We start from the raw sequence: 24,827 nt of genomic DNA, 5'->3' as shown, positions 1-24,827 counted from the left end.
GGAAGCTCAGCCCCTGCGTGCTTACACCACCAGCATTTTCCCAAACGTCTCCAGCTGGGAACGTCGAGGACCTTTGTCTTTCCAGCAAGGTTGAAAACGTATCCGACTCCAAAACTATTTTCGCTTGACCTGATGCGGCCTGCGCCACACGCACGAGCCTCCCGCTGCCCTTGAGCAAAGTTTTTAACTTACAGGGACATCCGAACCCGCGCTGCCCACGCTGCCCCTTTACAGCACAATTTGATTTTCACACCAGACACGACTTCCACGGCACCTGCCCCTTCTCAGCTACTGCCAAACCCCGCCGTACCCCCCCGGAGAAGTAACGCGGCCGCAGCACCGGCCAGGAGCCACGAAAAAAACCTTCCAGCACAGCGAACGCGCGTAGGGGCAGATTTAAAACACAACGTCACGTGGTTTTTTGGTGTAGGAAAGGGGGGTTTTGCCCATCAGGTGGGATTGAGTAGCTAAGAGAGAAGTACAATGCTGAGGTTAACACGTGCAAGTAGGTTACTCTCATTCGACCGAGTAGAACTTCACCTCACTCAACAATTCCTCACAGCTGGGCGATAACTCGCTCTTCATTTTTAACAGACCGGCTGCAGAAGCTTTTCACAATTCACATCATTTGAGAACCCCGACCACAACTAATTTTTCCTAAATGTCACTCACGGCTACATCCAGGAACGGGATGGAGCACCCTCACCGCAGGAAAAACCCGCCCCTCAGACAGCTGAAACTCAGAGCGCAGCTCTCCAAAGACGCGTCCTCAGCCCGCGTCGCTGCGGGGTTAACGCTCTATTGCGAATGTAGCACAAGGCACGGTGATGTATTTTGGTCACTTTATTAAATGAGATATTAAATAGTCTAAGTTTCAACTACTAAACAGCACTTTGAATGGTGAAAACACAGATAGTATATCGTCATACTTGAATGCTTCTTCTCTTTAAAAACACATTTCCAGTCCTTATATATATTACAAAACAGCCTTATAGGAAGAGGTGACACCTTTTCTATAGTACTTAAGATATTTAATACAGAACTGAAAAGCCATCTAATAGAAACAAAGGCAAGTCTTCACAGCTGTATGATTTCAGCAGCCAAAGCTGGTTGATGGACTGAAACATTACTATACAACTGGGACAAAACATATACAATATCACAATACTAAGCAAAAACGCTTTACATCCAAAGGAATAAACAGGTTACAAAATGTGGAGAATTTAGCAGGCAAAACTGTATTACAAGCAACATTTTTATTCGTCGTCTTAAGCCATTTCATCTAGTTAAAACATCTAAAACAAATATAAAAATGAGCCTTTTATTATCTTATTGATGTATGTTCTGTCCTTAAATATTTGTTAAAGCTTGATGTTATACTCAAAGCACATTGTTATGCAGCTAAAATGTCGAGTGAGAAACATGTATGCAAAGTGGTCCAAGTTTTATTTCAATGCTTATCTGGGATTTCTTCTTATGCATTAGTCTTCTGTTATCCATAGTTTTGTCCAGAATGAAAAAAAATGTGCCTTTAAATGTTGCCTAAAACTTCCACATTTAAGTCTTTGAGTTACTGTAAAACTCCACTGAACATTCCCAGGTTTGGTAGAAAGACTCTCTCTTATTCGTGACACGTAGGAATACCGGTGAGAGTTGCCCAGAGTACATTTGCCTTCAAATGTTTGTCTCAAAGTCACATTTTGTTTCTTCTAGTGTGAATACGTCTCTCTCTGCTCCCCTCCCCCCCAAATTAAATTTACTTGTAGAGCTGGCAAAGCACTGGAACATACTGAGGTTCTTTTGTGGCATCTTGTCGTAAAAGAGTCCAAGACAGCGACTTGTCAGCTGGTTTTTGCAACAGATCAAACAAACTCCGTTCGGATCACAAAGCAAGTTTCAATCACTAAACAAAACAGCGCGTAAGCTTCGCATATTCAGATGCAAAACTCACTTGTCCGGTTCAGGGTGAGAACTCAAACTCCTGCAAGAAACTTTCCAGAAACCAAAACAATTTTAGTTCACGTCAGCGAGTCGGAAGAGTCCGGCAACGTCTGGAGCAAACGCCTCCGTCCGCTCGTTTCTCCGGAGTTCTCGGCGGCCGATGCACCGTTGCCTCAAACGTTCCTGTCGTTTACCTCTGCCCCCACGTTCTAAACTTTATTTTTTTGAGGGGCAGAAGAATCAACCAAACTATATTCAAAGAAAAGCCCTATTTGTATTTAATTAGATCTTCACAAGCACAAAAAGTGTGGGCAGAGAGAGTGCTAACGATACATAACAAACCAGAAATTTCTCTCTGGTCTACAGAAAAATAATAAAAAATAAAACCAACCTCTTTGTGTACTAAGTCACGTTTTCACACAACCGGAAGGGATCAGAGAGGAGTGCATAACCAAAACTTTCATCTAATAGAGGAAAAGTTATTTCACTGTTCTGGCAGCTCTGGAAGTTGCTACAGCACTTTCTTCGTATCGATTTTAAATCGGCAATAGTTCTGCCACTTTAAAGTTGTTTATGGATCAGGGTTTGACCCTGGTCACCATCACTGTTTTAACCCCCCAAATACCAGGAATTTCAGTTTCTTGGCCTGTCTCCCATTGTCAGCAACAGGAAAAGACAGTAGCACCAGCATTAAGGAGTTAACAGAAATGTGCTTTGTATTGGACTCCGCATAGAAGAAATTAGCGTGTGAAGGAAAAACATCTCCGACTCCAAGATCACCGTTTGTTATTCCATCACATCAAACCAAAAATAAAAAATGGCAAAAGACTGGGGAAGAACAATCACCTTCCCCACGTCACTATTTAAGGCTGTGTACACAGTTTCTATATAACTGCATGACTCAGAAGTTTCAGAGCAGTAGTATTTAAGAGTATTGCACTCAATTCTGTATCAGAGAGTATTTTCATTTCCTATGTTTCATTCAGCATAGATGACAGAGTACGAGTCCAGACCTCAGTCAGAAGGAAACCAGACTATTTCTGTTACAATATTCCCACTAATATAAAGAAATGGGTAAGCGGAAAAGTATTCCATAATTTGAGGAATCAACTCTAATCAAGAACTCAGCTGTTTACAATTCACATGTGGTATACTGACACACACCTGCAGGCTTTCCTAAGCTTCTCACATTCGATGACAGCGCCGCAGCTACTAAAAGCAAGCGTAGGAGTTTAGACAGGAAACCTGTGGAGATGCTACTGTTACGGGAGGACTTGTTTTCACTGAAAACAACTTGTTATCTCCTGTACTCAACATATGTAAGAAGATTCTAGGCAACATCACTGACAACAGGGAAAACATTATGTCCTATTTAAACAAAGCTGAAACACTAATATGGAACATGGCATTTAAGGGGACCAACCAAACTATTTATTAATTAATTTTATTTTTTTTATTTTTTATTTTTTTTTTTTTTACAGTTGAGTTCTGTTAAGCCATTGATTCCTAAAAAAATAAAAAAGTTCTTTCTCTGATTTTAACAATCCCTTAGGCTTTTAGTGCAAAATCACGTTTATTTCCCTTGGGAAGGCCCTGGATTTTTGCCTCTCATTGGGGGTGGCGCTCGTTGTAACGGTGGTGGCTGCATACCACCGGACACTGACTGATACATTCCTCTCATATCTATCTGTTGGTAGTTGGAAGGATTCATGATTAAATTTGGAGGCTTTGGCATCATGAGATGACTCATTGCGGCTTGCTGGTAAGACATCTGCTGCTGTTGCTGCTGATTGTACTGCTGCTGTAGTCTTCTGTTCATAAGTATCCTCTGAACACAACTGATCAGCTGCGGAGGGAAAGCAGAGCTGTCGTAAGTGCGTGACCCAGCTCGGTGCTGCAAGTATCAAGTTCAAGAGTTAAAATCAATTTGTTAGGGGTAGCATGGCCGAAGGAAAAAAGCACCGTTGTTATCACCATCACTAATGTGATGGTATTCACGAGCAGATTGCTGTAGAAACCGTTTAGTAACAGCACTTCGGGCTCCCTTCTCTTAACGACTTGCCTATTGGATTGCATGCAGCATTTAGGTAAGTTGCCACGGCAACACACACTCTACTATGAAATTATTCCCAGGTATAAGTTACAACATTATTTGTCAGGTACCGCTTCTCTTCCCTTTGAAAGTCCTGCATGTGGAATGTCACTAAACGTTTGTTTGCCCAAGAGAAAACTCTTCCCATTGACGTAATCTGGGCAACTTTCAGATTTTGCAAAATAACGCTAAAAACCCATTACCGCCACTCTCCGAGATGTGTGCTTCGTCAGTTCTTTTCTGAGCTCTGGGAATCGGATTTCTCTTTAAGCCTCACGACCTTCAAGCAAACTACTTCAACAGAAAAATCTGGCAAGTATTTTTTTAAATGAACTTCTTGTGGAGTCTCCTTCGACGGGGCTGAGCACCGCACTCCACCACGCTGCAGAAGTCACCATCTCCTGACGTTACGTCACACACCCCGTTACGCAATGCCAGCAAATACCTGACCCACCGAAACACGCGTTCTGTAAGTAGGTATTTACGCACCTATACGTACACTTCTATTTTATGCACACGCACCCCAAGTCTATACTTAACATCCAAGTTCAAACATGGGATCAAACAACTGATCAAATAAATATTAGGGTTTTTACCATCTGTTGTTTAGCAAGGACATCGTTATAGATGGCTTCTCGGCGCTTGACATCAAGCTCCTGGCTCGCCTGTCTGCTTAGCGCCAGGGCCTGTACTTGGCTCTCTGTGAGGTTTACGTTTTCTTTCCACTGAAAAGGAAAAAAAAAAAACCCCAAAATAAAACCTTTTGGCACTAGCCATTTTAACAGAAGCGTAATGGTAACTCAGGTCTTGCATTATGTTCAGAGTTGCATCAAGAGGTAAAACACAGCCCAATTTCCAGGGAACGCAAAATTGTACTTCACCAGAATTGGAACTATGAGGAGTTAGCTCCTCTAACTGCTCATTAAGGTAACAGACCTCTAGGTTATTGGGAGCAAGTGAGAAATGACAGATAGACAGATAGATAAGGACAAGATACAGGAAATACATCTTACTGGTGTATAATTATTCTTATTTGTAGAAAATCAGCATTTTCAGAGCACGGCAAGTAATTATGATCTAAAGTGCCAGTCCTCTAAGGCTCTATGTTACCTAGATACCATCAAGGGCTACTGCAGGGATAAAGGTCAATACAAACTGGAAATTATATTCATCAATAATGCAATTAATTAGCTGAATGACCATAGATAATAGTAATTTCTTGGCCTGATAACATTATACTTTTCCCATCTCCTGATCTAACCTACGGTTAACCATTTCACTCACTATGGTTGAAATGATGTCTTCAAGGGGCTGAATTCTTGCTGCAGTTACACTGTTGGTTGCTTCCGCAACTTTCTCTCTTCCCTGATTAATAAGGTCCTGAGAAAAGATCAGAAAATTAATTATAAAGTACAGATACAAAGAACACATTTCTTTGCCAACCTTTTATCAGTTTTCTTCCATCTTTGCCTTGTGTACCTAGGCTTTAATTATTTTTTCTCTCAGTTTGCACAAGTCAGTGAGTCTAAGCTTCCACACAACTGAATTTCAGCACAGAGTAATTGAACGGCACGAATAAATCTGCCCAATTGTACAGCGGACAGTATTTTTAAAAAAACCCTATTTTTGTACCCCAAGGTTTTCAGATCATCGCAGGAGTGCTACATTTCTACCCAGGCAAATTTTCTGCGATACTGACTTTGATGACGTTAGAGTTTCGACTATGTGCTCCAAATAGTATCTATTATGCTAAATCACCTATTTCAGCAGAATAGTGGCATATATTGTGTATTATTCCTCAGGTGTATAAATCCACACAGGTCCCCCTGATTTGCAGAATTTGTTAGAAATTTTAAATTCTTCAGCACAGACTCCTCACTGGACATTACTAGGCATCGCAAGATATTTAAGAATGACATTCACCATTATTTGTGACAGAAAAATGCACGCGTGCTTACGGCAACGCGGGCTTGGATTGCTACTTACCTCCAGCTGTTGATTACTCATTGCTGACAGAGCACCCAAATTGAAAGGAATATACGGTGTTTGAGAGTTGAAATTTGTGGGAAGCATATTGGTCCCAGCTGGCATGTTGAAACGCATAGTCAAGCCCTTAAAAAACACAAAATGCACTTATATTTGAAGAACTCTGATAATTCATGGTCTTTTATAACCCATGAAATACCGTACGCAGAGAAATCAACCCTTTGAGAAGACCGCAAGCACTGTGCGTGGCGCAGGCAGGCCATCCTATCGCAGTAAACTGAAAATCCTTTCCAAGCCTCCACTCAAAAGGACATTTTAATCACAGAGGAGCCTAACTTCTAGTCTTGAATAATACGGGAGTTTAGCTTGATTATAATTATTTGGTATACTAACCAAAAAAAAAAAAAAAGACCAAGGCTTATTAGTATATCTTCAGTTGTTTAAGATGCATTTTTTTATATTGCAAACCCACTACTTAACGTTGAGTTTGACCCGACTAATCAAATTTTGAAGAAGCAAGAGGCAAAATTTATTAGCAGGAATAAAAAGCTCATCTCCCATATGAACTTCTTATAGACCAATTTCAGTGCTTACTGTATTGTATCTTCCTATTTCTTCTCCCTCACAAAACCTTCACCCAATACTCCATTTCATTTGTCATTTCTTCACTCAAGATGATCAGTGGCAATTTATACAGCCACTTTTTGTACTTTCAGATTACTGATCAGATCTGAACGCCAAACTTTGCCTTTCTAGGAATTTTCTGCTATTATGACTCCAGTTGCACCAAGATATCATATTCTTTTTACAGTAAAAAAAAAAAAAATCCCAAACCTGTAGCAAATTTACAGTTGTCTTCATTCTACCACCTGCTTAAATATCAAGTAAACAAGACACAGGGAAAAACAGGGGAAACAAAGCAAGCTTTTAGGCCCTTTCTGGCAGATGCTTATATGTTTGTGGGATTGTGACAAAAAATTCTGAAATCGATCATATACCTTTAATGAGGCTAGAAATTTCCCTCAAATGGTAAAAGAGAGGTACTACACAGGACACCGGTTGAGTTTTGTTATGAAATAGGAAAAAAAAAATGTTTGTGTAAAAGGAAGAAGTAACTTTTAAATGAAAGTAACAAAGAAAATACACGCAAAAGACCAGCATCAAAAGAGCAAGCAAGACACAGTATCTCTGTTTTTTGGATGTCAAAATTTGCTTTACATATCCATTTCTTGGCCTATAAGCAAATGAAAAGGTAAGCGGTACTGAAATCTGGAAAGGTTATTTTCATATTTGTAAACCTGATTAGATAGGTTTACCTTCTTTTCTGCTTCATATTCTGCCCATGCTGCCTTCCTTTCTTCCTCAGTGAGTTCCTCTTCCTCCTTATGGTCCAGGAGTGAATCGTGTTCGTGATACCCAACTATATACTCTTTATTGATTTGTAGCAATTCTGCCAGGATTGTATCCTGTTCAAATAAAGAGACGAGAAACCGAGCAGTCACTCAGTAGCTCTACTATATTTACACTTTGTGCATGCCTAACTTACTGCTTTGACCCAATTTCACAACTAGCAGCCCAGAGCGCTTCATGGCGAAAGAAAATTAAAACAATAATTTACAAGTACAGTTTTCCTCAGAGGGAGGGAAATGGATTAACAATCTGTTTCAGAGATGACAGTCCAATCACTTAATGAACCACAGGAATGTGCTCAGATTCCACAACAATAAACGCAGTTTAAGAACCTAAAAAGAATGGAATGTGCTCAATGGTTTTTCCTTTGCTTAGGCTGGATACCTGAGAGTACCTATCAATAATCTGCATCTATAATATATAAAGAGCACCTCTACTGGATTTAAAACACTAAGTAGTACTTTGGTCCATCAGCATTCGAGAGAAAAGGTTCCTTCCTTAAAGCTGATCAACAGTCCCCCACCCATCTGGACTAAGGAAGGTGAAATCACTGCTGCGAACCGGACTTGATCAGCGGGTTGCAATCTAGACCTCGGTATTCCACAACGCCCCGAGTGCTTAATTGCTTTTAAGGTTAACCGAAATATTTACAGCGTCCTTTATAATGGCAAACTATTGTGAAGGTTTTGTTCACAGGCATACTAACATTTTATATACATATATAATAAACCAGATATATATGTGTGTGTGTATATATATATATAAAAAAATAAAAGAAAGCTCTGATATACCGCAGCATTCAGTCTAAGATTTCTAATACATAAAACTATACATAAGTCCTATTAGTTTTTTTGGAAATGGAGAGTTACCAGCATGTTGAATATCTCCTAGATAAAGTAAAACTAGTCCACATTCCAGTCTCCACAGTTTTCCAATGATGACACCTCTTTTTGTTAAAATAAAGGTAACGCTGCAAAGGATGAAGAAAAACACGCTCTGTAAGACTACTGCAAACTGCTCGTGCTGCGCTGCAGGAGTCCCCTTACGGAGATAATTATTGGACATGTTTGGTTTGGTTTTTTTAATGCACTTGCATCACTGACGAGCTTGCCGAACGCAGAAAGCTCCAATACACCTCAGCATTCAGTCCAAGATTGATATACAAACCCTTTCTCTCACTGAGCTTTTGGACCGCTCCTGAACTGAATTACCGTGAATATACGGCACGTACTGTTTGCAGTAGAATGACGTGAATACCTACAGACCCACTCCACATCACACCCTCACTCTGCTACGCATTTGTACAACCAGGAGTACCAACTGTCCTACTCAGACATTTTACAACCTGGACAGAACGACGATTGGAAGGAATGGGTTGTACCTGCAAGAAAACAGATTTTTGCAACAGCACCGGCAACTGCACATGGAAGCCCTGACCTGTGGTTTTGTCACAACGGCTCCAGAAAGTCGTTCGTGTGTGTTTAAAACTCCATTATGTTAACCAATTATATAAGCTGGTCTTTGTTTCACCCTTCTGCTATCTGGTCTCCCTAAATTTGAATCAATGCTTTCTTTGCCAGCTCCTCAACAAAATATTCAGTGTAATATCTGAACGACGAACGGGCAGAAGGAACCAACAACGGTATTTTTGGGGTGGTGGGAGAGGAGGCAGAGAGCGAAAAGGGATGCGATAATGGGATGTGATGAAAACCTCTAGAGGAAGTGGGTGAAGAAGTGGAGAAGGTATTACAAAAGTAAGCTAACACAATTAAAGCGCTCTCAGCGTACCGTAGCTGTACATCAGTGTGTGGAGGGTTCCTGGACATGCATATGCATTAATTTCCATGGTAACACTATTATTGAAAACAATACTGGAATATAATCCACACTCACTTAGCCAACACGGTCTTCAAAATGTGGTTTAAATTACATCCAACTGTGTGTTTGCTTTTCTTTGTCTAAACTTTATTTTGCATTAACTTTAATGATGGAGATTTGAAAACCGGGATATGGAAGGTACTGCCATTTCGTTTGTTTAATTTTACAATGAAAAAAAAATGCACCTTACAAACAAAAAATCGTCAGAGTAAATATTCCTTTTTTGTTTAGCTTGTTGGTAGAACAATGATTATCAATTGGTTTATAAGCTTTAAGATAAAATCCTGGTGATAAAGATACTGAAAAAAAGGTTTTCAATTTTAAAAAAAGGTTTGTCTCTTTATAATCCAATGGAAATTAAATGCTATGAAGAGATAAATGTATTAGAAAGGAAATCTTCCATGAAGGAATGTGAGTTATGTTGTAATTCATAAACAAGTTTCTCTCAACCAATTGAACATTTAATACCAAAGTTAACGATAAAAATAAATTTAAATAAGCAGCAAATTCTTCTGATTCTGAGATCAACACCCTTCCAAAATTCACAAAATTGTCCCCTAGTATGGAACTACAGTAAAACACATGCCCTGGCTACGTCCTGAGGTAGTATAAAATAATGATATACTATATCCAACCGAATCTGAACTATTATTTTAATCTGCTTTTCCAATCTGCATTACACGACCTCAACTGAGCCAAGTTTTCATTTCACATAAAAATGTGACTGCGACTCTAATCCACCGAACACGCTGATCTGGGGAAGAATAAGCGTGCAATAAGGGTGCAATAGTGCCCGCTCCGAGGGACACACCGTGCCCCTCGTTTCGTCTTTGCCCAGCTCCTACCCCACGTGCACTGCTCTGAAATACATATCGCACGGGCCAAGGTAAATCACAAGTATTGCATTTATCACCCGCTATCAGTATTTGTGGGGAAAAAAAATAAATCTTTTTCCTGTTAGCTACGCATCAGCCAAGTCTACCCTGGTATATAAACCTGCGGGAGCTGAGTGTTGAGTCTGTGAGAACCTACCTTAAAAAACCCCCCAAACAATACCCGAGTCATAAATCACATTGATTTAAAAAACCCACTCCAGATCCACTGTTAAATTCAGAGCGAAGTAAAATGTAACACCCGAACTACAATCACAATGCATTAAACAATTTTCTCACTTTACACCGGCTTTTCCTTTTGAATTGCTGCTCTACAGAAATAGTAACAAAACCTGCTTATGCCTTTAGTCTCTCAGGCAATGAGTCACTACATTTGCATAAAGCTCATGGCCTATATACAGTAATTATTTCTATACTTAAATACAGCACATTTGAGCGATTACTCCGTCTTAGGATACCTCTTACACCTTTTTGGGACTGAATTTCTAAGTAGCCCTTTTCAACCCTGCAGGGATAGTGGATGAATGAAATCAAGCAGTGCAAGTTAAGACTAATTTAGTCACTGATTCAGGTGAACACCACCCATAATAATAAAAAAAATATTCTGTTAAACCCCAGTATTTACATTGTTCAAGACGTAGAAGCTGTTTCAGAGGGGTAAGGGCACTATGAAGTTATGGTTGTAGTGCAATGGGCATTTTCCCCTGAGAACCATACGTTGACTCCTCAGCACTCCTCGGCAACCTGAAGGTCTCGTTCGGACCGCAAAGGGCCGAAAACTGCTGCTAAAATTAAAACTTGACCTGAAACTTTGATAAACTTCCAGGAAAACTACATACTGCACATTTGCTGTGGGACTTTATATAAAATAGCAACATTCAACGTCTTCCTCTCCCCTTAACAACACTTTGTAAGAAAACTGGTCTTTGACTGAAATTTAGGTTGTTGTAAAAACAAAATTCTCAAGGATATGTTTTAAAAATCAAGTAGTATTTAATTCTTATTTTAAAAAATGTAGTTTTAAAAAAATCAAGTCATATTTAATTCTTAAAGTAGGCTTTAATTCTAACTTTTAAAACAATATAGAATGAATTCTAACCCATTAAAAGCAAAAGAATGAAACCTCAACTTTTTTTTTTTTCTTACATCAAAGTTGTTGAAAAGTGTGTTAAAACTAGGAGTTACAAGAATGCCCCTAACGCTCAGCTCAGCTCCTTCTCAACATACAGGATTCCTGGCTGCCTATCTAAAAAACCTCCTTACTGTGGGGTGTCACTGAACTCAAGAAGTTCTCTGATTTTGCAGACATCCAGCACAAAACCTATTATCCCTCCAGGTTTTTCCACATTCGTGCTTAGACGGTGGAGGAGAAGATGGAAAACATTTCACCTAATTCCTATTCAGAATTCTCTCTAAAAAGCATGCTTGGCAGGGGTCAATTCTAAAAATGCGTATTTTCAAACATCTTTGTACCCATGTTCTGAGGAATCTGTTCTTTCCGAGCCTAGCTGTACCTCCGCTTGACATTTTTAGTCTATTTACTTGTTTTTCCTGTGTGTTTCACACCAACGCTACGGATTACAGAGGTAATCCCTTACCTTACTGTCTGCGTAACAGTGAAATTACACAGTGGTATCATTGTTCAAGGGACTATGCTTTGAAGATGTAAAAGAGGCCTGAAGACAAAGAGAGACAATTACACACAAAACCTGTAAAAGGCAGAACTAAAGCCTTCTTTTAGCCTAAATACCCATTTTGCTTTGCTGGTAATTATAAAGGAAGAGCTCAGGCTTTGTAAGCAAGAGGTAGACAGCTCAATGATGGAAGAGTAATGCAGGTGAAGTTTTAGTGGCCTTTGTTTCCAGCTACGAGGTCGGGTGCGCTGAACTTCCCAGGAATGAAACATCGGAATATCACGCAATGTGATCTTAAAGAAAATTTTAATCTCCAAATGCTGTGCAATTAATCGATATCGCAATAAAATGTTTTCATAAGCGCATCAGTAGTCCTTTTAATCAACTTTTTTTAAAAAACTGCTGTATGTTGTTAAATTCATTTAATTGTTAAAAAGTTTTATAATTATAAAGCTAAATCATGATTCTCTGCTAAAATGACACTGAAATAAGGAATAGTTAACTTTCTGAATGAATAACCTTGCACTGCAGTATTTCCTGCAGCTGATATTTCCTTTTGATTGTTTATATAGGATTTTAGTGAATTGGATAGACCAAAAAAAAGACAGAATAGAATATAAAACATAAAAGTTAAAGATACGATATTATAAATAATTGCTCATATAAATATGAGCAATAATTCAATTAAACAGATCACAGGAATCAAGGAAGGAATCACTGCAACTACTGGACTAGCTCAGGTTGGTGTGCAAAGCAAGACCCTAATTGTGGATAAAATGAAAATAAAATATCCCAGTCAGCTGTGCTTCAGAGGGAAGAAAAATGCAGTGAAAAATAATTTTAAAAAAGTGGAATCATCAAAAGAGTAAATATAAGTACCAAATGAAACTGAGTTCTCCGATACCTACCAGCTAAAAACATGCATTGGGGGTTACGTGCTTCCTATGACACTTGGCACCTGCAGCTCTCAACTCCCAACGTCCGCAGGAGCTGAGGAACTCAGCATCCAGCATGATTCGTCCCCACTACCAAGACTACTTCAGGAGGACAAAGAAAGGGAAAGGATATTTGGGGGTCAGTGGCTAGCTTCCCACATTCTGTGAGGCCACCAGGAATGCACAGCCCTGCTTTCAGGAAATAAATACAGAAACTGCTAAAAGAAGATGAATCTACCCGATGATTTATAGCCTTTTTAACCAAGAAATCAAAAAAAAGGGATTAGAAATTTGCACACAGCACGTACTAAGACGCACATGTTTAAAAGGACGAAATGCTGTTCAATGCCATTTGCTAAAACCATGAAAAAAACAAAGAGAATTCCAGTACACAGATTTGCTCTATTTACAGCCAGGGACTCGATTAAAAGCTTGTATCCAACTTAACTTACACAAACCTTACCTTGATGGTTGGAAGGGAATTAATATGGAACTTAATATTTAAGGCTGCATGATAAAGTAACCTTGGAGTTTATGAACTGTCTCATTTACATTATACGTCATTGATTTACTATTGTAAAAGAAAACAAGTAACTTTCAAAACCACAATTATTGCACTGGACTGATCAATGCTTTGAGTAAACATACTCAGTTGCTTCACAGGTTTTCAACCTATTTTTATTTTCTTAAAAATAAATAGCAGCAGTAGAAGCAAATAGGGATGCATTAGCTATGAGTTTGTGGAAGCATAAATGCATATGGCATCATGTAACTAAGAGCGTAAAAAAGAGAAAATAAGTAGTACTCACTATAACCTAAAGGAAGATGGTTTAGGAGGTAAATAAATGAATTTGCCAAAACAAAAATGTACAATATAGTAAAAAGGAGAATCAAATTTTCAGTTATCTACAATTTACTGCTTACAGTGAGAAACACTGTAATAAAAAGAGCTTAGATACAGTCATTAAAGTTTGTTTTCAAGGGTTTTAAAATGCATGTGTAACAGTGACTACCACTTAGAGGGCTAACACTTCCTAAATCCCTCCCGCCAGCTGCACCGACACTGTAGGTGGTCTAACAGACTGTTTCAGAGAATGGCCTAACCACAATTAATTATATTATAGTGGTCTACAGATAGTCTAGAACGGAAAACATACCATTTTCCTTGGAAATTAATAGATTTACAACCTGGAAAACCTCCCTCCCCACACCCAGACACTGTATAATGACCTAAACACAGGAGTAACTCAGAAATTTAACCAGTTAACTAACTATGGGCCACACACCTACGTGTTACTGTTTACTAGCTATTTACCTGGTAAGAAGCAAAGATAATTGCACAACAGCTTAACGATGAATTAGTCTTTAGCAGACCACATACACAAAGAATATCAATTAGACAAGGCACAAAACCTTAGTCTAACCTTAAATACAAACTGACTTGGGTGGGGGGTGTGTGTGTGGAGAGAGAATAAAATAACTCAACTAGTTACTCTTTCCCCTGAAGTTTACTCCTACCTGACTATAAAAGTTACAGTTTTTATTTTTAATTCAGCTAGTAAATTTTTCGGTTCCCGAGGTATCACATAGGATAGTGAACCACTACTATGTGGATTAGTGGCAATAAACCACGTGTACACATGCCACAGCCATTACAAATAGATTTAGGCAGGCCTTAGTGAACACAAACCATTGTGATCTTAAAAGTTCATTGAGCACCAAGCCAGAAAAAGGTCTGACATCATTACTTCATATTATCTCAGAGTACAGAATATCAGCATTCTCACTAAGTTGTGTAAATGATTGTCTACAAAAACGTTGCTGATCTCTGCTAGTACTGGCAACACTAAAACCAGATTACAAAATCTTAGCTTGTCCTCACTTAAACAGTAAAAAAGTGCCACTTTTCCCCTATCGCTACCACTATCTCTAGTAACGGTCCCTACAAGCAGAGTCAAACAAGGAACAGCCAAAAAGGCTTGGCAAAGGAGAGCACAGATTAATTTGACTCTTACGAAGTCTTACCTAGGTACACAAAACCCAGATCTTGAAGTACAGTGTCACCTCACAGATCTGTTATCACAAACTGAGGTCATGCTAGGGATCACCAGCACCCACTTAGATGCTCATTTGAATCTTGGCTTCCACAGTTTCCTGCAGTAAAACTGCTATCCACTCAAATTGTGTGAAAAAAATATTTTTGTTTGTTCTGATTTAAAATTTTTGTCTTTTAACTGAAAATCTTTTTCTCATACTGTCAAATACATTGAATGGAAACTCATTATCAAGCTCATCATATCATCCGTTGTATTAACTACCTGCTTTATTGTGTTACTGGCTATTCACCTCTATCTGCAGTGAAAACTACTGCTCTGAAGTGAAAACACAGCACTCTTCTTCCAAGATCAAATACCCCATGTTCTTAAATAGATGTAAAGGGGTTTTTATATCATGTAATTCCAAGTGATGCACATCAACTTACTTTTGGCAACATTGGTGTATCTCTCTTCTTTTTCTTTTCTGAATTAGGATCATCGAGCAAATCTGGCTCGAAAGTGTACAGCTCCGTAAGTTCATTCATAGTAAAATGACGTTCAACTTGCTGTTGGTCGACAACCCGGAAAGACAATGACTGCTTTGTTACCTGACGATCATAGATCTTATCTTCCATCGTTCCCTAAAAAACAAAGACACTCACTTTCATACAAATACAGGAACTTTGTGTAATATACGAAAAAAATTGATAGAGAATTACAATGTAACAGTCCTCTATTTTCCTTGTTTTTCTGACCCTGTATCTACAAAAATAACTGAAAACACTTTGTTTGCTGAGAAAAAAAAAAACAACCTCCTGGAAGCGAACACAAAGTAATATGAGTTGTATACGTGACAGATGTCATCTAGGTATTGACTGGAGTAACAAACGTATTTTTTCAGTAGTGTTTTGAAGAGATCCATTTTTGCTTCAATTCCCCAAGTAGGATTATGACAAAAAAACCTGGCAATTTCCACGGCATGTCCCTTATTTTGCTGCTCTGAGCAGCCTGTAAAAAGGAAAACAGATACCATATCAGTGGGGTGGGGAGGAGAGGGGAAGGGAAGCAGTCAAGTCTAATTCGTGACAGCTGTGTATGAAAAAAATGAGATCCTTGATGAAAAAAAGGAAAATTACTTTAAAAAAAAAAAAAAAAGATGATGACTATGAAAAGTATGAGAACAGCACAGCCTGTTCTGAACATCGTAATTTAAAAAGGGTATCAACAGTTCAAAAGCGCACATAGACAACTACAAAAATAGACTGAAGCCCGAAGAAAAAAGCCCATGTCTGACAGCAATGTGTTACAGAAAATAATCCATTGGCAAGTAGGCCAGTAAATAGCAACTTGATCAAGAGTTACTATGAAAAGGTCTTCAGTCTACTCTCTAACACCTGAAGACCTAGAAGATGAAGCAACAAACTTCCTATCAGAATTGATAGCATTATACTTTAAAAAAAAGCATAGATCAGTGGTCATCAGAATTATTACACCTCTTTAATATTTGTAGGGTGCGATACAAGTTTTCAAATCATGACTGGATGCTCTTTTCTAAAAAAAAAAAATCTTTAGCTCCCTGTGTTTTCATTCCAGTTGGGCTGTCAGGGGCATGCAGAGCAGGGGTCCGTAGAAGACAGCTACGCTGGGCAAGCCTGTTGCCTAATGAACACCATCCTCTGTGCAGGTTACTCAATTCAGAATTTTTAGTGGTGTGCAAATTAAAAAAAGGTGAGAACGCAATTCTGAATCTGGATGCCTGAATCACTGCTAGAATTCCAGAATTTGTGTTACACAAAGTGTCAGATGAGGTGGGCTGCACAGGAAATCAGTTCACTTGTCATTTATTTTACCAATCTTTCCTTTGAGAGCTTTTTCAGTGGCCAAATCAGATTAGGGCTGGAAGATGACGACCACTATGCACTTCAACACAAGTCCAAATAGCTACAGTTTATAAATTTGATTGCAGGATCAAAATATCACCCCAGCATCAGACAAAAACCTACCTGAGCCAAAAACCTGTACACAAACACAGGTTTGTTCTGCCCAAAGCGGTAAACCCTGAAAATACTCTGGATGTCATACGATGGGTTCCAAGAAGCATCAAAAATGATTACTCTATTAGCAGCCACGAGATTAATTCCGAGGGAGCCTGCTTTAGTGGATATAATAAACAAGCGGCCTCTGAAACAGAGAAAAGTTGCAAAATTTTAGTATTTTGGAAAACAACTACTGTTCCCATGTTGCTGTGTTACTATGAGATGTTCATACACTGAAATAACTCAAAAACTTAATTAAAATACTGTATTAAGCGTAAAACAGATGCAGATTTTATAAGGACACCACTTTTAGCAAAACATACGCTCCCAGAAATACCGATCAGGGCCTTTTGCAAACCAGCTGTTAACAAAAACTGGTGGGTAAGAAAAAATTTTGGGGTTTGCATTTTCAAACTCTAATAAAATTAGTTATATCAAATTAAACCATAATTTTAAACAGGCATATCCCATGCTATTGAAATTGTTTCCTGGCTAGCAAACGTTCAGGATACATAAAAGAGAAACTGTCATTCTAGAGTTATCTGCTTTGTTGGTTTTTTTTTTTATACCATCTCACTCAGGTTCAATGTAAAATGAGCTCTTGACAGATACCTGACAGAATGAACTACTTAAGAATATTAACACTGAATTAGTTAGATCTCACCTCACATTAGTTTCATCATTAAATTCTTCAGCCCATTTCTTTCTTGACTGAGCTGTAGTTGAGCCATCTAAGCGATAGTAATCAATGTTTCTGAACCATTTGCCTTCACCTATAAATGTAATAGTCAAATTATTAAAATGCTGATTGCAGAAGTAACCAGACTGGTAATACTGGATATACACAGCTCTCTAAATAGTAAGGGAACAAACATGGAACATAAAATATACTGTTCTCTGACATTTTAAAACAATGGGAGATGACTATTCAACAGGCATGCCTTGAAAATTATACTGTGAAGCTTGCATAACAAAATACGAAATACGTAACATGATAGAAAATAACAGCAATTGCATTTGTAATGACAATGATCATCTACAAATCTCCAATAGCTCCTACAAACCCTAAACTAATTTTGTCTAAAATGATTCAAAAATAGCATAAACGTTGTCGATATCTTTTTACTTTACAAAAAGTATCCAGCATCTAGCACTATCCATTTCTTAAGATTTTGTGAGCTGGTTGGGTTTTTTTGGGTGGTTTTTGTTTGGGTTTTTTTGGTTGGTTTTTGGTTTTTTTTTTACACAAAAAGATCAACTGATTAAACTCCTCTGAGCAGTTTTATACAGATTGGAATTTAGAGATACAAATTTATAATCAAGGTTAAGTTTTAATTGAAGTATTTGAAAAAAACCTGAGCTTTTTTTGAGGTAGTTTCTCTTATTTTCCACTGTTTCTAGTTGTACGTACACGTTTGTAAAGCCAGGCCTTAACTTGGAGCCAAAGTTAATTTTAAAAAGTATCTATGTCTAATCTTTAGGCATTACAGTACTAATTATATTTTTCTAATTGATCTGTGTGGTTTCATGTTACACAATTAGCGCAAGTCAGTCTCTCCCATACAAATAGCATCCAGGAGTAAATGCTCAAAAGGAGATTTCAAAAGTCAAAGTCTAATCATTTTGGAACTGAAATTCAGAAAAAAAATCTTTTTGTTTAATTAACCTGTGAGTTATGGCTACATCTGGCCAGATGGGGGGGGGGGGGGGAGAAATATAATTACAGCTGTCAGAAGATTTTCTTCTCTCCCCAGTTCACAAGTAATCTTTCATTTTCTTTGGCCAACAAGGTACACGTACGCAAAATGAATCCCACTGTGCCATCAATTATACAGAAACAGCATTTTTAGGAGACAGGACTACTCGGTACAATCAATTATGAGAAACAGATTGTTGAGTTGTGTCAGGAAGGTCTCAGTATGGTGAATCTTGCTATGATACATAGTCTAATTGCTTCCCAAAAAAACTACCACAAATGAAAAAAACCCCACCCTGTAAAACATTATCTCAGACTCCATAAAATACAGACAGCTCGTAACATCTGAAGATGACAAATGTTCAGAAGCTAAGGAAGCAACAGCCAGAAACAATAAATCTGAGAGAGAGAGATACTGGAGATCTTCATCCAACCGTGGTGTTGGTATCACTCAGCCACATTTCTCTTATGCAACTGTTCAACGTGTTTGCACTTAGAAATAAGATATTTGAAAGGAACGGCAGATTTAAAGGAATTCTTCAATCAACACGTACTGGGAATGAAACATCACATAAAGATGAACTGCATCAGCGGCAGCTCTGGGAAGATCTCACAGACTAAACAGAAGAAACATCCAACGCAGAGGACACGTCTGGCTAGGGAGAAATTCCTTGGCATTTGAGCATCACTAGGATAATAATTAAATCAATACTCTGCTCCCTTATGAAATCCATAAAACAATCTACTGCAGTACACATAAAGCCTAAATTCACATTTTGCTTGTTCTACACGCTGCTTTTAAGTAGTCTAATTTTCTTTTATTATCTCCCAGAAGGAAGGATCAGAATTTGCCACGCATCAGCATATAACATCATTTTTGTACAGAATTTAACAAAATGCCCTCTCTCCTCTCAGATGAGAAATATTTAATCTGCTTAGGCTACATTAAGCACGGATGATACAGAATGAAATCAGAAGCAAGAGTCCATAACGGGATAGCAGAGACCACCTGCAGAGGAGACCAATAAAATCCTGCCCGCTTCAGGAATGGGACAGAGCATACAATGCTTCTAATGAAAACAATTATTTCAAATGCAATCCCTTTGGCATTAATAGAAACTTGTAAAAGAGTTATTAGCTTTGCAATTGTTCACGGTGACACTCACCTTTATAAATAGGAGGCTTCTCTTTGTCAGTTTTCTCTCTGTTTGCCAGCTCCAGAAAATCTTCTATCAAATCCAGAGATATTAGGGACTGGCTAAACACTAGGCTGAAAACAGAAACAGGGAAACACAAAATTCACCTCTGAGGTTATTTTAATTATTGTATTGCTTTATTTTTCTCCTCTCCTCACTCTGATCGCACCTTTGAAACAAACACCCTTTCTAGACACAGAGAAAGGCTTTGGTGGAGTACATGCACGTGTGGCAAAGCTCACTAATAAAAATGAATGCAGCGTGCACGTTTCCTTCAGAAATCTGAGCCACAGCATTACGAAGACTGAAGACGACTGTCAGCCTAACGTATTTATAAAGTCATTAAAAATATTTCTAGAACTAACTTACACTTTGTCTCCAAGCTCCTCTGCCATTCGAAGAATTTCAAAGAGAAGCACCATTTTCCCAGAATGTTCCAACACTTCAGCGTCTGCATCGGTGACAAAATCTTTGTACCAATCTGGTGCTGGGCTACCAGGATTGGAAGAGGATGTAGCTTTGCCTATAGAAAACAAATTGGGGGGGGGGGGGGGGGGAAGATAAAGGCATGGTCTCCATTTAAATGCTTTGAAACATCTCAACTGCAGAATTGTTTCCTCATTATTAGGCTTAACTGGTATGAAAAGAGTTAAAAAGGCAAAGAAAAAATAGCGTTTGTACTCTTAGCGATTATCAGATTAGCAGTTATCAATAGCACAAGTCATCAATAAAGTCACAACATACACATACATGGGAACACTCCTATTTTTACCGTGTTACTATCTTGTAAGTTAATTTTGTTAATTTGACTTAACACCTTAAAAATATAGAGGTACTAGGACAAATTACAAAATTCAGTTTGTCATTGTAAAGATACACCAAAATAACTACAAGCACAATGAGTCTGTTGGGGTCTACATCACCCACTCCAAAGTGTCAGATGCAGACCATGCCGGTCTTTAACGACACTCCTGTTGTATTTATTCTGAATTCAACCAAGAGAAAGCATGTATTCAGCGTTATAATCAGAACCAGAGGCAGACAAGAACCATGAGTTATCTTGATTTACATTACTCAATTTCTTTTATATTTCTATGATCTTCAATTTAACCTCCTTCGCATTAGAGTGAGAAAATTTGATTAATTAGATTTGTAACACTAACTTTTTTCACTTAAAGCTTTGATCTAATGAAATATTTACTTACACACAGGAGAAACATTCTCTCTCATGAACATTTCAAAACATTTACACTTTCAGACTACGCACTGCAGATCAATTGTGAGACACCAGTAAAACTCAGGTGCAAGATCGAACTGATCTTGACAGAACGCACATTTGAGTCTTCCTTCATATAAGCTTTTAAATAACGTATTTTCCAAAACCAGACCAAAGAATGAACAAGTTAACCAAGTAAGAGACGAGATGTGCTCTGGGAAAACCCTCTACACACCACCTATCTACTTCTGTCTTCACACCCAAACTTTGCAAAGGGCCTCCAAGAGCTGCAATGAGATAGAAAGAAACTCATCCTGCCTCTAATCTAAATAATTACTTCAATACATTTAATCTCTATGTGTATGTATTTCACACACTCACACTCTTCCCTTTACACGTTTACAATATGTTTGTCACTGGGATGGGGACCAGAAAAATTCACACCTTAACTGTCCCCCAAACCCAATGTATTTAGGGAATTGACCAGACACACAATAAAGGAAACAATCAGAAAACTAGCTCTATGATACTACACACAAGACAAAAGTGAGATTATTAAAGCAAAGTCCAAAAATGAAGTGTGCAGATGTAAGTAGTTTGAATAACAATCTTTAAAAAGGTCTCCTATTCCTGCTGCATTGTATTTGCTTGCTCAACATCCATTTCAAATTGCAGGTGCAATAATGAATGACATGCATATTTCCTAATCTTTCACCAATATGTTTAAAAAGAGATGACAAGCAGCATAGTTCCTCTGTTAACTTGGTATTGTTTTGTACTTATGAATTAAAAAAAATTAATTGTGCAACTTCCCTGCCACAAGAGCACCGAGTTCTAAATTGATGGCCCTTGTTTTTCCAGGATGAGTGTATTATTAGAAGTAGCGGGAGCTGTAAGCATAGAAGCAGTTCATGGAATTAAGGAATCTGCTGTTTTTTACCAAAGCAGAATTCCTGACAGCCCTCTCAAATCTCCTTTTGCAAAATGAAGCTGCCTTGTATTTTATTTACTTGTCTATTATACTCACCTTCATCTGATTTTGTAACAGATGGAGGGTTGTTTACAAGTTCTTCTGCATTTCCTTCTCCACCTCCACGAGATCTTGAATTCCAGACTTTAATGACTTCAACATCATTATCGCTGCCGCTTCCACTTGAGCTACACTCTTTCTTCACCTTCTTCCCCTTGGATTTTTTTTTCCTAGAAAGGTAGCATTATACAGCCCATCATTTTTTAAAATTTCTACTGCTAGAGAACATACCCTAACAGATATATAAAATAAAAAAATAAACATTCACTTTTCTAGAAATCACTTAAGTTCTAGTAGGGAAATAAATCCAACAAACAACAACAAATAAAAGCTCAATTACTTTGCATAATCATCAGAACTTAAGCTCATTGAAGTTTCATCGGAATCTGAAGCTATGAACTCATCCAGACTGTCTTCATCAAAATAGCCCTCAAAAGAGAAAAAACAGAAATTTTATTAAGTATGCTCATCCAGACGCTTTTATTAAACCTTTAGCCATCTGCTTATTCTTCAGTTAAACAACGGTAAGTTCTACAAAGGGTTGGCCTTGCAAAATGTTTTAAGAATGACAACATAGCCAGAAACAAAAATATGACAAAACCAGCAGCAAAATTACCCCACAGCAACAAAGATTTCCATTAATTTGATGAAACTTTACCTAGCATTTGGCAAAGCTTATTTGGAAAGTTCTCAATAGAGAGTATTTTGATATATCTAATTTACCTTATTTTCTTTGCTAATATAGTCCAGCTGCAAACACCAAGGGTGAGTCCAGATTCTGCTCAACATCTGGAAATCCTGGAAGAGTTTAGCTCCAGCTTTGCCTCTTCCACCTTCATTGCCACTACCTACACCTGACAATAAAATTCAGGTTTTAGAATGAAACCTTAAAGGAGGTTTGCCACATACCGTTCCCCCTTTGAACAGTCCGTTAGTGCAGTACTGAGTGTTCTTTCCAGATGCACATCATATTGTAACATCTCTTGTAAAAGAGGTCAAATTACTGAGTCACAGGCATTTTTTTCCTAGTTAAAGTTGTCAAAATTAGATTTTCCCCTTTTTCTTGATAATGAGAAACATGATTACATTTTCACATAAAAGCACATTTCTCTCCAGTATAGGAATGAATCCAAATCCTCTTAAAAGGACAGTGATGTCTATTTAGGTTTTGTAAAAGCAGCCCAAGGCAGAAAACATAAAATAAAATTTGCATTTAGGTTTCAATGAATTTGGCTTACTATTTGCAGCTACCTTTATTTAATGACTTGTTATGCTGCAGTGTTCTGTTACAATAAAGAATCTTTAAAAAGCCCAGCCTATTTTTTTTTCATTGTCCAAGCACAAATTAGTGCAAAGCAGTACAATGTTCAGAGTGTTAAATTTCTTTTTTGTGGTCTCAATTTCTCATTAAGCAGTACATTAACTTTAGGTTCATGAAACAGATTTTTTCATATTTATCATGTGCATAATTTAAGGCATGTATACCTGCGAGAAAATAGTATTTACTGCATCACAATCATCAAATGACTATGGCAAAACAAGCACAAATTCGGTGCGCTTGCTCAATGCACAAGACTATCGCAGTAAACGTCTATACATATTTTAACAAAGCAAGTTCCTGCTATGTTTTAATCATACAACAGCTTTGAGTATCTTCCCATTTGTGCTCCTCTATGACTTTGGGAAATGGAAGTTTAAGGACGACAGAAATTCTTAGATTCGACTTCCTTAAAGCTGAGCTAACGTAAGAGAAACTCGCTGTTAACAAGTTTCAAGTTAACAAGTCCTATAGACTTTTCAATTTTCTATATTACAGAAGTGAAAGAAAACATGTATCATACTCATTAAATGAAGGAAAAACTTGGTAAAATTGCATCTAAAAATGTGTATTTTTAGTTTATGCCTGTTACACTGCACAGGAAAATGTAATTTTAAAAATTTGCAGACGAGAAGCAGCAATTCCCTTCTACGTTTATGTTCAGTGGCAAGACTGCCTTTTTTATTTAATGAAAATCATGCCGTCTTCTTTTGAAATATAGAAGTAATGCAAAGAATTAACGTGGGCATCAGCAACCAGCACAGAGATTTGCTCTGAAGACTTGAGCCATGGTTAGCTTAGACAGCTTTTTCCCCTCTTAAAGAGATCGTTGGTCTTTCCTTCCTCTTGTTTCCCCTCTTCTTTCTCATATTGGCTCTGGCACTGACAGAGCTGACCAAACTGGCAGGACGCTAACCCAAGATCAAGACAGAGAAAGCAGATAATGCTTTCTGCTAGTTTCAGGAGTTTAAGCAGCCCACAAAGGGTTGGCAAGCCATGAAAAAATACAACCCCTTTTGACAAATGCAAACTTAGTTAAACTCAAATAATTTTGTTGAGCCCTTACAGTTTAATTAACTTAGCCAGGTTAATTAAACTACCTGTTAGAGTATTTCCTCATAGTTAGAAATACATACTAAATCATTAAGAGAACAGTGAATTTCATACTGCTGTTAATCATAGCTTAATTTGAGATACAATTAATCTTTCTTGTAATTAAACTTGGGAGAGTAAGCAGAATAGAAAAATATAGGAAAAAAAAAATCATCAGCAACAGACAGGCCTTTTAAAACAGGTGGCTTAGCAAGTGCAAAAAAAAAAAAAAAGAATAAACTGGCACAACAGACTGTAATACCTTTTGTAGTCACTGCAAGAAGTGAATACACGCTTCAAGCTTTAGACAAAATCCTATCAGCAGTGCCTTAAACATTCTTGACTCTGGAATTCAACCCCGATCATTAAGTCAGTCATTATAAACGGTATTTAAAAAGAAACAGAATTGCTCCAGAACCCAAAAACTGCTGCTGAGTA

At 37.9% G+C, this 24,827-nt stretch overlaps 1 protein-coding gene across 11 annotated transcripts in view; it reads right to left on the bottom strand.

Moving 5' to 3' along the window:
* Positions 1–3,371: 3,371 nt before the first annotated feature.
* ATRX (ATRX chromatin remodeler) overlaps positions 3,372–24,827 on the bottom strand; it is an 81,546-nt gene continuing 60,090 nt past the window's right edge. For 10 of the 11 annotated variants that reach the window (XM_075763664.1, XM_075763665.1, XM_075763667.1 and 7 more), the window contains 13 exons: positions 22,703–22,833; positions 22,320–22,408; positions 21,977–22,149; positions 20,103–20,256; positions 19,704–19,807; positions 17,506–17,614; positions 16,809–16,986; positions 15,252–15,446; positions 7,336–7,485; positions 6,020–6,145; positions 5,318–5,413; positions 4,630–4,758; positions 3,372–3,787 (listed from right to left, as the gene is read on the bottom strand). In XM_075763664.1, the coding sequence (XP_075619779.1) occupies positions 3,515–3,787; positions 4,630–4,758; positions 5,318–5,413; positions 6,020–6,145; positions 7,336–7,485; positions 15,252–15,446; positions 16,809–16,986; positions 17,506–17,614; positions 19,704–19,807; positions 20,103–20,256; positions 21,977–22,149; positions 22,320–22,408; positions 22,703–22,833 (1,907 nt within the window). In that variant the 3' untranslated portion in view covers positions 3,372–3,514. Of the gene's footprint in view, positions 3,788–4,629; positions 4,759–5,317; positions 5,414–6,019; positions 6,146–7,335; positions 7,486–11,794; positions 11,877–15,251; positions 15,447–16,808; positions 16,987–17,505; positions 17,615–19,703; positions 19,808–20,102; positions 20,257–21,976; positions 22,150–22,319; positions 22,409–22,702; positions 22,834–24,827 lie in introns of those variants that run through there. The other variant, XM_075763675.1, reaches the window with a different exon arrangement.

The sequence above is a fragment of the Balearica regulorum genome, chromosome 11 (genome assembly GCF_011004875.1).
Source record: "Balearica regulorum gibbericeps isolate bBalReg1 chromosome 11, bBalReg1.pri, whole genome shotgun sequence".
Lineage (NCBI taxonomy): Eukaryota > Metazoa > Chordata > Aves > Gruiformes > Gruidae > Balearica > Balearica regulorum.
The sequence above is the reverse complement of the archived record's forward strand: the minus strand, read 5'-3'. Positions and strand labels throughout refer to the sequence as shown.